We start from the raw sequence: 12,501 nt of genomic DNA, 5'->3' as shown, positions 1-12,501 counted from the left end.
GGAGGGTCACTTTCAGGGGTCCCAGGAGGTTCAGTGTCGGTTACAAGCTAGTTGCTGCTGGGCACCTGTAGAGGGATAACACGATGGGAGCCTTACACTGATGAAATCACAAGTTCGGACCTCTTAACCCTCCCCTAATTCAATCCTCCAGGTCATGCTCAAACTCCCCACTAACCCCTGACCCAGAGGCCTCAGTTTTCGTGGGGAAGGGGCTGGTGACTTTCCGCATCTACGGACGGCTCTGACCGTGGCTGGGGGTGGGGTGCGGGGCGGAGCCGCAGCGGCCTTTTCCCGGACCCGCCCCGCCCGGCCGCTCGCCTTGACTTGGCTCGGCCACTGCAGCTGGAGGCCAGAGTGTGGAGGCTCGGCCTGAAGCCCGGTGGGATATGGCCGGCTGCGGGGCCTCGCTGTCGAGCTTCTTCTTCGAGTATGACACTCCGCGCATCGTGCTCATCCGCAGCCGCAAAGTAGGGCTCATGAACCGAGCTGTGCAGCTACTCATCCTCGCCTACGTCATCGGGTAAGCGCCCGCGCCCAGACCAAGGGGGAACTGCCGGGGCGCGCCCCCTCAAACACCTCCAGCTGTGCGCTGCCCGCTTAGGCGTGCGACTAGCTCATATGGGACCATTATTCCTCGCTCTCCACGCTCTGGGGACCCCCCGGGACCTGGCCGTAGGGCGCCCCAGCCGCCTGCCCCGAACCTGTCCGGAGCGCGCGCCCACCTGGAATGGGATCGGGCCCTGCGGGCACGTGGGGAAGGAGACAAAGGGGTTAATCTTGGCCACGCCTCCTGCGGTAGCGCGCGCGAGGAGGAGGGGGTTACCCCGCCCCTCCCATCAAGGCATTTCCTGGGCCTGGTAGTCGCGAGTGGGGAAGCCCAAGGAAACGATAGCCCCGGGGCTGGGGTGGTGGCTATCTTTGTGCAGTAACTTCTACCCCGCCCAGTTTTAGGGGTGGGGGACAAGCGGGGAGGAGGCCCCACATCTTTTGGGGTTACACGGTCCAGCCCCGACTCCCACCCCAAATCCTTCCCCCTCCACATCTCCTCCTACACCTCCTCGCTCGCAGCCCCAGCCCTGCCCTAGCGAGAAGGGACAAGTCTTAGCCCACTTCCAGCTCTTTTGTTATTACCATTCTTCTTCCTGCCCTTCCTTCCGCCTAACAATCTGAGGCTTCTGGACCCCCAAATCTCTGCCACAGGCCCGAGCCGTTCGTAATGCCCACCTACAGCCTTCTCGCCCCAAGTCCTGCCGATGTCCTTGAGGAACTCGTGAAGGAGTCTGGTAACGAGCATTTATTAAGCGCCTACTGTGTGCCCAGACAGTGCTAAACGCCAAAGGCAAAAAAAAACGAGTCCCTGCCCTCGAAGAGTTCCCCAGCTAGTGGGGAAGACAACCACAAACAACCCACAGACCGGATAAGTAAGAAACAATAAACAGGGAAGCACTAGAATTAAGAGGGGTGGGTCAGGTTCCCTGTAGAAGGGTGAATTTTAGCGGGCCCTTGAAGGAAGCCAAAAGGCTCAGATGAGGAGGGAGAGCATTCCAAGCATGGAACTGGCCAGAGAAAATTCCCCAGAGCCTAGAGACAGAGTGTCCTGTTTAAGGAACACAGCAGGCCTCCAGGAAGCCAGAACGGCCGGGTTGGAGAATGGGAGGGAAGCTGGCAAAGTGGAAGGTGTAAGAAGGGGCTTAGGTTGTATAGACCTTTGGATAACACGTGGAGGATTTTATATTTGATCTTGGAGATGCAGAGGAGTCATTGGAATTCATGGAGTGAGTAGGAGGGTGGTGATAGGGTCAGATCTTCCTTTTAGGAAAATCAGTTTGAGTGGAAAATGGAGTGGAGTGGGGAGACCTTGAGCCAAGGCGACCTTCCGGCAATGGCCCAGGGGTGAGATGGTGGGGGTCTGCACCAGAGGAGAGAAGAGAGCAAGTTGGAGAAATGATCTGAAGTTACAAAGGACAGGACTTGGCCACTGGTTGGAAATGGGCAAAGAGAGCAACTGCGCTGCATTTGGCATGTTTTGCTTTTGAATGTTAGTGGTAGCTCACCTGCCTGAGCTGGGAACCCAGATGTTCTCCCAAACGAAGTTGAGAAAGGTAAATGAAGCACCCACCTGTGTAGATGAGGAAGCTGTCCACACACACACACACACACACACACACACACACACACGTGCAGATAAGGTCCCCCAAGTGTGGAACTTAATGAATTGGTACTTTGACAATTCTTCTTCTGACGTTTTAGTCCTGTGTAAGGAGGAGCTAAGACCTGTCTGGATCCTTCTTAGAATATCGACAAGCTCCTATGGATCAAAGGGAAAAATCTCAGTTTAGCTTGTCTGGTTTAATCATGGCTATCTACTCTGGTTTCTCAAGTCAAAATTCTTCAGGGAGATCAAGGGGGGGGAATTTCTGTTCTTCAATTACATTTCTGGATCAATTCTCCTCAATGATTATTTGGTTTTTGGCAAAGTCCATGATGACACTCAACAATTCTCAAAAAGCAGCATTTTAGGGAAGAATTTTCTTTTTTTATATAATAAACTTGACAAACAGAAACATTTCCACATACAACCAGAAAAACAGTAATGTATATGAAACCAGGAATAATTACCTGCAACTTGTTTTTTAAAGTGTATGTTAAATTTAACTTATTACCAATCCTGTGTCCCTTTCTGAAAATGAAGTTTCTTCTGCTCTTTTCTATATATTTTTAATGTTTCCATTAAGGTTCACTTATTTTTTTTATTTTCTTGCATCACTATCACTCTTCACCTATAATAATTCTCCCAAGCAAAAAATAAAGATCTATATTTATAACAAGTAAAATCAAAATCACACATTGGTCATATTTGAAAATATATATCTTGGCCCGGATCAAATTGCTTTACCCTCTCCAAGTAAAGGGAGGGAGACAATTTGGATTGTAAGATTAAAAATTAATATCCACTAGTCCAAGTATTATATTTTTATAAGATTTATTAATAACTTGAAGTAAAGGAAAATGATAGCCTTAGCAAAGAGAGAGTTGCCCCAACCAAGAAAAGCAGGAGAGAAAGAGATAACCTGAGGAGGAGGGAGGGGGAAGAGGAGGAGAGTGAAGGAAGAAGAAAAAGGACAAAATCAGGGTTACAGCAAACTTTTATCACCAAAACGTAAGGATGCATTGTGGGGACAAAAGAAGAATTCTGGGAAATGAAGTCCAGGGGTACAAAATTCTATTTTCATAGGATCATATTTAGAAAACATATATTGAAAGCAATTATTACATGTGATTGGGAAAATAAAATATCTTTGCAACAAATAAGAAAGAAAGAAAATGCATATCTGGAGTAGCTAGATAGCACCATGGATAGAGCATTAGGTCTCCAATTGGGAGAACTTAAATTCAAATATGACCTCAAATACTCCCCAAATGTGTGACCCTGGGCAACCCAATTGACTAACCCTTAACAGTTTTTTAGAAGGAAGGAAAGGAGGAAGAAAATAAGGAAGGAAGAGGAAGGCTGGGAGGGAGGGAGAAAAGAAGGAAAGAAGGAAGGAAGGAAGGAAGGAAGGAAGGAAGGAAGGAAGGAAGGAAGGAAGGAAGGAAGGAAATCTATCTCATTCTGCACCTTTAGTCCCTTACCTCTCCACCTAGGGATGGGAAGTAGCCTTTATCATCTGCCTTCTGGAGCCATGATTGGTCATTGCATTGATCAGAGTTCTTAAGTCTTTAACAAGTTGTTTACCTAATTCTAGTCATTGTATAAATTCTTCCTCTGGTTCTGCTCAATTTCTTCTCTGTCAATTCATACAAGTTGTAGCTGTCCAGCGGCCACAAATTAATATATTCGTGGGTGAACACCTGAGAAGGGAAGCTGGAGACTGAGGGAAAATGGGTGAAGGGGTATTAAGAGAGAGGGAACACAATAAAGGAAGAAAGACTCAGAAACAGAGTTCAACATGAGCTCCATCGTGCATGCTCCTCTGATGGTGGAAAGAGAGCACTATATGTGTCCCCAATCTTTTATTGGAGAATCAAGGAATTGGTGAGGGGAAGTAGTTAATGAACATGTGACATGGCAAAGAATTTGACATTGGCTCTGTTAACAACCACCAGATCAAAGAGGAGGAGATAAGATCATTTAGGACTCAGTGCCCTGCCCAGAGGTCCAATTAACCTTTGGACTGAAGGCTTAGTGAGTGGTCAGCATGCCATAAGCTCAGTGTTACACTTTGTTACAAGGCTTAAGTAATCAATCATGAAGTTTGGTACATGAGCATATTGTTCAAAAGAGTCAGTCTTAGAATACATCTTTTACACCTTAATGATAAGTTCACGCCTAGATCCCCATACAAGTCTTCCCAGATATCTCTAAATCTATTTCTTTTGTCATTTCTCACTATATCCCATTAAATAATAATCCAATTATATCCCATTATATAATTGCAATACTATTCCATTATGTTCACATAAGCAGAATTGCAGTAGCTCATGACGTGGTAATTTAAGACATCTCCTTTCAAAATGTTTATATAGACTATTTATGCCAACCTATGGTAGAGCCTTCTGAGTTCATTTTGGTCTGATCAGCAGCAATCAGACACACTATACAATGACATTGACCCCAACATAGTGGTGTCATTTTGGTCCTCTGAGTATTGTAGGATTAAATTTTAATGGTTTGACTAAAATATATGAAAATTAGAAATAATAATGGTGGTTGCCAATTCAAAGTATTATTGCTAAAAGTCGAAATGACTTTAATAGCTTTTATTTATAGAAGAGGTGGAAAGAGTGAAAGCAGAAAAAGAGAAGACATTAGCCTATCTAACTAAATATTGCTCCAGTGCTTAACTCAGTCAGAACTTGTTGATCTTCAACCAGAATAAACTCTCTCCAAAAGACAGGAAGGGAAAACCAACTATCCACTCACCCAAGATCTCTCCAAGAGGCAGGTCAAGATGATGACTTGAGCTGAAGGTGATTCCTGAGGCTGACTTTCTTCTTTGTTCCTAGTTCTTGAAGCTGACTTCCTTGGAATCGACTTCTCCTAACCCCAGAAATCCAGGGCCTCTTATATTGACTTATTTTCCCTTCCCCTTTTCACAAGGGCCAATCACAGCTTCCAAATTGCCCAGCACTGCCCAGGAGGCAGTGTTTGTGGGAGCCACTTCTCACTTTCTGGAGAGGTGAATACTGTAAAAATAATAAGTGAATGAATTGATTATGGATATAATGGGAACTGATTAGATACTCTGCTTGCTGTGTTTACAAAGTATCTCCAGTTTATATAAGTGTAGTGAAGCTCATAAGTGAACTTCTCTTCAGGACCAGGTGCAAGGACAATAAGGAGACCCTTGTTATATAAAAATAAACTATTGAGAATATAAGGATATAAAAGGATTTCTAACTCCACCCAAATAAAACTCACTGATTCCGCAAGGAACCACTTCTGTTTTCACAGGCTATATTGATCCTTCCTGATCTGACTAACTCAAATTTTCCCTATTCTACAATAAACTCACACTATTATCCTTATAAGAAGTATATAATTCTTAACTTTGTCTCCAAGTTATAAAAATAACAAAGGCCAGCTGGCTAAGCCTCAGCAAGAACCAAGTTAGGACTCTGAGCCTTAGCAGACTGAGTCCAAACCAAAGACTGGGTCTTTCTTTGGTCTTTTCAGAGATAGAACAATCTATGAAACAGCAATAGACAGTCATTAGTGTTTCTCAGCTTGGAAAAGGAAGTCACTTAGCTCCTTCAGGTTTTTCCCTCCTTTCCTTCTACCTTCAGACAGTGAGGAGAGAGAGAAAAGAAGATGTCACCTGCTCCCGGCACTCAGAGAGAAAGCAACTGCCAATTCCCTCAGAGCAACTGCCACTCCCAGAGAGTAACTGCCACTGAAAAACTTTTACACCTCCCCCATACAGTCAACATTTGAAACTGACAGTTTCAGATCTGTTTCAAACTCCAATTCTTCCTCAAGCCAGCTTCTCCAATTATCTCTAAACTAATGTAATAAGACTTAATTTCTAATATCATCCTTATAATACTCATCAAAAGAGTTCACAGATTCCTGGTTGATTGAGGTGTGAATTCTCATTTCCTGGCTGATTGAGTTGAAAAGGTGGAGAGCTCCTCCACTTAGTGCTAAATCAGGTGTTCAAGCTTTTGTTGATTCAATTCAAAAGTAGACAAAGGAGAGTGAATCCTGTCTTCACAATCTGGTGAGGTACTAAGTAGGGGTATTTAATTATTATTAACCAAAGTGTTAACTTAAAATAAACGAAGGGAATAAAGGATTCCCTTTCACAGGTGTAAACTCAGAAAGAACAAAGAATTCTCTTTTACAGTATGAAGGATAACTTACCAACCATCTCACGTAGATACCTGTCTTGTCTGTTAGAATATAAACTCCTTGTAAGTAGGAAGTTCATTTTTGATATTAATGTTTGCAGTGACTGGAACATAGTAGGCCCTTAATAAATGCTTGCTGATTGATGGCCACAGCATAAATTATTCAGCCATTTCCCAATTGATGGGGCATCTACTTTGTTTCAAATCCTTTCCTAGAGTAACAAAAAGTGCAATTTATAAACATTTTGTACATGTGGGGTTCTTTCCCTCTGCCTTTTATCTTTTGGAGATAAAAGCCTATTGGTAGTATGACTGGGTCAGTGGGTATGTAGATTTTAACTAACTTAGACTTTTCCAAAGTGATTAGACCAATTCACATTTCCATCAGAGGTGTATTAAGTGTGCCTGCTGCCCCCAAGCCTCTCCAACAATTATCATTTTTTTTTTTTTGGTCATTTTTGCCAATCTTTTTTTTTTTTAATTAAATCCTTACTTTCTGTCTTAGAATCTATATTAACTATCAGGTGTTCAAGTTGAACAAGGCAGAAGAGCAGTAAGGGCTGGGCACATGGGGTCAAGTAACTTGCCCAAGGTCACATAGCTAGGAAGTACCTGAGGCAAGATTTTAATTCAGAACTTCCCATCTCCAGGCCTAGCACTCTATCCATGCCGCCACCTAGCTAACCCAGTCTTTGCTGATTTGATGGCATAAGTCAGAACTTGAGTTTTTTTATTTGCATTTTTTTCTTAGTGACTTAGAGCATTTTTTATTTGGCTAGTGATTATTGATATCACTTCTTTTGAAAACTACTTATTCATACACTTCAGCTGTCTATTGGAGAATGGCTCTTCTTAGTATATCTATCAATACATCTTATATTCAGACAAAAAGCAATCATTTTGAATGAAGTCAGTAAACAAAGACCAAAATGAATTTACAAACCCCAAATACTATTTTCAGTAGCCCATCACATAGTATAGCCAAGGTATGATTGATTTGAACCTATATGCTTTTTTTTTTTATTGTTAATTGGTGTTTAATCTTAAGCATAAGGTGCAATAGCCACCTCCAAGATCAGATATAAAATCTCCTAGCTTCTCAGTACTCTGATCTAGCAACACTGGCCTCTTGCTGTTTCTCACACAAGATTTTTCAGCTCCCAGCTTTATGATTTCTTACTGACTGACCTCCCCACCATTTCTGAAATTCTCTCCCTCTCTCTCCCTCTCTCTCCTTCTCTCTCCCCTCACCCTTCTGATATGCTAAGGGCTGCTGCTGAGATGGATGAGTCCAGGTTCTCCACTCCTTACCCTTGTCTATATACCATACAAAGCAAAGGCAACTGTTTCAGAATTCATAGTTAGAGGTTAAGAGTTTCACTTTCAGATTAGTTCAAAGCTTTTAAGACTAGGATAATTTAAAAGTATTTCTTGTTGTTCAGCCATATCTGATTCTTCATAACCCCATGTAGAAGTTTCTTGGCAGAGATACTGGAATGGTTTTCCATTTCCTTCTCCAGCTCATTTAACAGAAAGGAACCCAAGGCCAAGAAGGTTAAGTGACTCACCCAGGGTCACACAGCTAATAAGTGTCTGAAATCAGATTTGAACTCCAGAAGATATTTCTTTATAACTCTAGTCCCCTCACTCTATCCACTGCACCACCTAGCTGCCCCTAAATACTTACTATTTCTAAAATAATCAGTCAATATGCATTTATCAGATGCCTACTATATGCTAAGAAAGGCAAAAGGTAGTCTTTGCTCCCAGGAGCTCATATTCTAATGGGGGAGACAAACTCCAAAGAACTATGTACAAACAAAATATAGACAGGATTAACTGTAATAATCAATATCCAGAGGGCATTAGGATTAAGATGGAGTTGGAAAGACTTCTTATAGAAGATGGGAATTTCCCTGGGACTTGAAGGAATCCAGTGAAGCCAGGAGTTAGAGATGAGAAGGATTATTGTTCTAAGCATGGGAGACAGCCAGAGAAAATACTCAGAGAATCTTTTTTCAAGGAACAGCAAGGAGGCCAATGTCTCTGAATCACAGAATAGGTATGGGGTAGAGGGGAGGGTGGGAGGAGTCTAAGGAGTAAGAGAACCAGAAACATTGGCCCGAGGAAGTAAAAGGAAAGAATAAGCTTTTATATATTGCCTGCTGTGTACCAGGCATTGTGCTAAGCACTTTTTATAAATATTTTCTCATTTATTCAATCTTTCAGTTAGGTGCTATCATTGTCCCCATTTTGCAGTTGAATAAACCGAGGCAAATAGAGATTTAATGACTTCCCCAGGTTCATATAGCTAAGGATCTGAGGTTAGATTTGAACTCAAGTCTCCCCAACTCCAAACTCAGTGTTCTATCTACTTCATCACATACAGTGGCTGAGGCAAGTTATAAAGGACTAATTTTTTTTTCCTTTGGGTAAACCCTGACCTTCCATCTTAGAATCAATACTGTGTATTGGTTCCAAGACAGAAGAATGATAAAGGCTAGGCATTTGGGGTTAAGTAAAAGGCTTTAAAAACCAAACAAGATTTATCTTTTATCCTGGGTGTGATAGGGAGCCACTGGAGTTGTTTGAATTGGGGAATGGCATGCTAGGAAAATCACTTTAGTGACAAATGGAGGATGGACTGGAAAAGGGAGAGACTAGAGGCTAGGAGACCCACCAACAGCCCTGGCTATAGTCTAGGTGGGAGGGGATGCTGCAGACAAGGAAAGCAGACATAATGGAATTAAGAATCTGTTAGAACTTAGGTTCCTTGAGGCCAAGGACTATCCTATCTATTTTTGAAATTCCTGCAAATGTAGCATTGTTGGCATTACTATTAAATAGCCATCAAATGGGAGGCCTCCAGTCCCTAGCTATCAGAAGTAAAGAATGATGAACTGGAGGGTTTCTATATGAACTGGAAGAACCTCATTGAACTGATACAAAGTGAAATGAGCAGGACCAGGAGAACATTGTACACAGAAAGTGAAACACTGTGGAACAATCCAATGTAATGGACTTTACTACAAGTAGCAATGCAACAAGCCAGGACATTCCCGAGGAACTTATGAAAAAGAATGTTATCCACATCAAGAGAAACAACTACGGGAATAGAAATGCAAAAGAAGAACACATGATCTGTCATTTGTTTATATGGGTATATGATTGGGGGGGTTGGCTTTAAAAGATTTCTCTATTATAGAAATGAATAATATGGAAATAGGTATCAAGTGATAACAAGTATACAACCCAGTGGAATTGCTTGTTGGCTCTGGGACTGGGGAAGGAAGAGAGGAAGGAAAGAAAATGAATCATGGAAACATGGAAAAAAATTTTTAAAAAATAAAAAATTTAAAATGAAAAACAAAAACAAACAAAAGTTCCCAGAGGCAATAGGTTATCTCCTCATCTTATTATCTAACCTTCCCACCTTTCCTCATCCCCTATAACCTTGCACTGAATTACCAGATTCTGATAGGTGAACTTTCATCTTATCTTGTGCTGTTGTTCAGTCCTATAGGACTCTTTGTAACTCCTTTTGGGATTTTCTTGGCCAAAATACTGGAGAGGTTTGCCATTCCCTTCTCCAACTCATTTTACAGACAAGGAAACTGAGGCAGACAAGGTTAAGTGACTTGTCCAGGGTCACACAGCTAGGCAATGTCTGAGGCCAGATTTGAACTCAGGAAGATGAATCTTTCTGACTCCAAGCCCAGAGTGTTATCTGCTGTGCCATCTAGCTGTCCCAATATCTTGTATTATGCCTCTATGGTTACTTCCCAGTCATCCCCATCCAATGCCCCTGGATTTGCTTACCCAACCCCTTCCAGTTACCTTTCATAAGTCATCTCTGCCATTAAACTGTAAGCTCCTTGAGGAGCTTGCCCTCACTTGAATTCCCAGGGCCTAACATATAGAAATGATGCTTTCTCCTATCTAGAAAAAATTCTAGATTTGTAGTCAGAAGGCCTGGAATTAAATTCCAGCTCGGCCAATTCTCATTTAGTGTTCTCATCTGTAAAATAAGGGGCTTTGAAGAGACGATCTCCACAGTCCCTTCAAACTCTATCTAAATGACCCAATTAACATGTAGAAAGTGCCAGCCCTGTAAAACCCAGTGGAGCTGCACATCGGCTAGGGGAGGTTTGGGGGAGAGGGAAAGAGCATGAATCATGTAACCATGGAAAAATATTCTAAAGAAAAAAATTAAAAAAAAAAAAAAGAAAGAAAGAATGTATCAGCCCTGCTGTACAAAGTCCCCTGTGAAAAGCTGCCTACAACCAGCCTTCTCTTTTCCAGATGGGTGTTTGTGTGGGAAAAAGGCTACCAAGAGGTAGACTCAGTCGTCAGTTCCATCACCACAAAGATGAAAGGTGTGGCCTTGACCAACACCTCGGACCTGGGGATCCGGATCTGGGATGTGGCCGACTACGTGGTTCCGGCTCAGGTGTATTTCCAGCTTTGTCTCTTTTACATAACCGCACCTGCTCTTGGGTTACATTATTTGCCTTTAAGTTGTGTTTAATGATTATCCCATCCCTGACCACTGTAAGTTCCTGCTGACAAAACTTTTTTGTTGTTTTTGGTTTTTTTGGTTTGGACATGTGACTTCATTAGTGGGTGGCGAGTTTCTGATGTGGAAATCTCCTTCCTGAGTTAGAAATCAGAAACTCCTGTGTAATTGACAGCCTTGAGGAATCAGAGAATTCAGATTCTTATATGTCAGGAGCAGGATTTGAATCTTGAGTCTTCCTGACCCAAAGCTGTCCATCTGTCCACTACGAGCCAAACTAACAGCAAATATGAATGGTCATTTAGCATTTTTCTGAGGACATTTGGTTGAATAGCAGAGGAATTTATTGTCAATTCTTTTTTTCCCCCCTAACACTTACCTTCTGGCTTATATCCATTCTAAGAAGACTAGCAAGGACTAGGGGCAATTAGGGTTAAACGACTAGCCCAGGAAGGTTCTGAGGTCAAATTTGAACCCAGGTCCAGCACTCTATCCACTGAGCTGCTGAGCTGCCCTAATTCTTCATCTAGAAAGCTTTAAAGATTAAAAGCTAAACAAAACAATTAGAACCTGACATATTGAGAGAAGTCAAGATGTCGGGCATTCAGAATTATTGTGCTTTGGAGGGTTTTTTGGGGAACCAAAAGAAAGTTAATCTTCTGTACCTGAATTAATGCAATACTGCATATCAGCCTATGAATGACATTTGTAGACTAATAACAGATAGTAAATTCAATGAGAAGGAAGCTGACCAAGAAAGATGAGACACGTGAAGGGAGCAGAGGAAGGAAGACAACGTGTATAATGGCAAAAACATTACAGAAAACAACAGCTTTAAAAGACTCAGAGACTCTGGTCTCTATACAGTTTCCTAGGACTGATGGAGCCACCCATTTCCTGAACTGATAGACCCAAGATGCTGATTAAGGAGACATTTCCAGACATGGCCAACATAGGAATATGTTTTGCTTGACTGTATATATTTGTTACAAAGGCTTTTTTTTTCTTTATTTCTAAAAGAAGTAAGTGGAAGGAAAAAGAAAGATAGGAACAAAGTAATAAAAAGTAAGAGAAAAGAAGATTAATTAAAACTTTTTTTATTTTTTGCATGTAAGAAACAGGCACAGCCAGATAGCACAAAGGATAGAGCACCAGGCCTGGAGTCAGAAGGATCTGGGTTCAGATATGGTCTTAGACACTTCATAGCTGTGTGACCTTGGGCAAGTCATTTAGCCCCAGTTGCCTAGCCCTTGCCACTCTTAGAAGTGGTACTAAGACAGAAGGTAAGAGTTTGGTTGTTTAGTTTTTTTTAATGCACAGAATAGAACAGATAGAATGCCTGAAAGAAACACCAACAAGTAGGATAGCTTTGAAAGTTGCATGTTGAATGTATCATCTATTTAAAAGAAGAGCAATGTCAGCTCTGGGAGGGGGCAGGGAAGAGAGGAGGGAAAGAAAATGAATCATGGAAATATGGGAAAATGTTTTAAAAATTAAATTAAAGAGGGGGCAGCTGGGTAGCTCAGTGGAGTGAGAGTCAGGCCTAGAGACAGGAGGTCCTAGGTTCAAACCTGGCCTCAGCCACTTCCCAGCTGTGTGACCCTGGGCAAGTCACTTGACCCCCATTGCCCACC

At 42.2% G+C, this 12,501-nt stretch overlaps 1 protein-coding gene across 1 annotated transcript in view; it reads left to right on the top strand.

The window, feature by feature from the left end:
* Nucleotides 1–348: 348 nt before the first annotated feature.
* The window catches only part of P2RX4 (purinergic receptor P2X 4), a 34,479-nt gene continuing 22,326 nt past the window's right edge, over nt 349–12,501 (top strand). Inside the window, exons 1-2 of the mRNA XM_044673416.1 lie at nt 349–520; nt 10,654–10,801. Of these exons, the coding sequence (XP_044529351.1) occupies nt 387–520; nt 10,654–10,801 (282 nt within the window). The 5' untranslated portion in view covers nt 349–386. The remainder of the gene's footprint in view (nt 521–10,653; nt 10,802–12,501) is intronic.

The sequence above is a fragment of the Gracilinanus agilis genome, chromosome 1 (assembly GCF_016433145.1).
Source record: "Gracilinanus agilis isolate LMUSP501 chromosome 1, AgileGrace, whole genome shotgun sequence".
Lineage (NCBI taxonomy): Eukaryota > Metazoa > Chordata > Mammalia > Didelphimorphia > Didelphidae > Gracilinanus > Gracilinanus agilis.
This window is presented reverse-complemented; position numbering and strand designations above follow the sequence as displayed.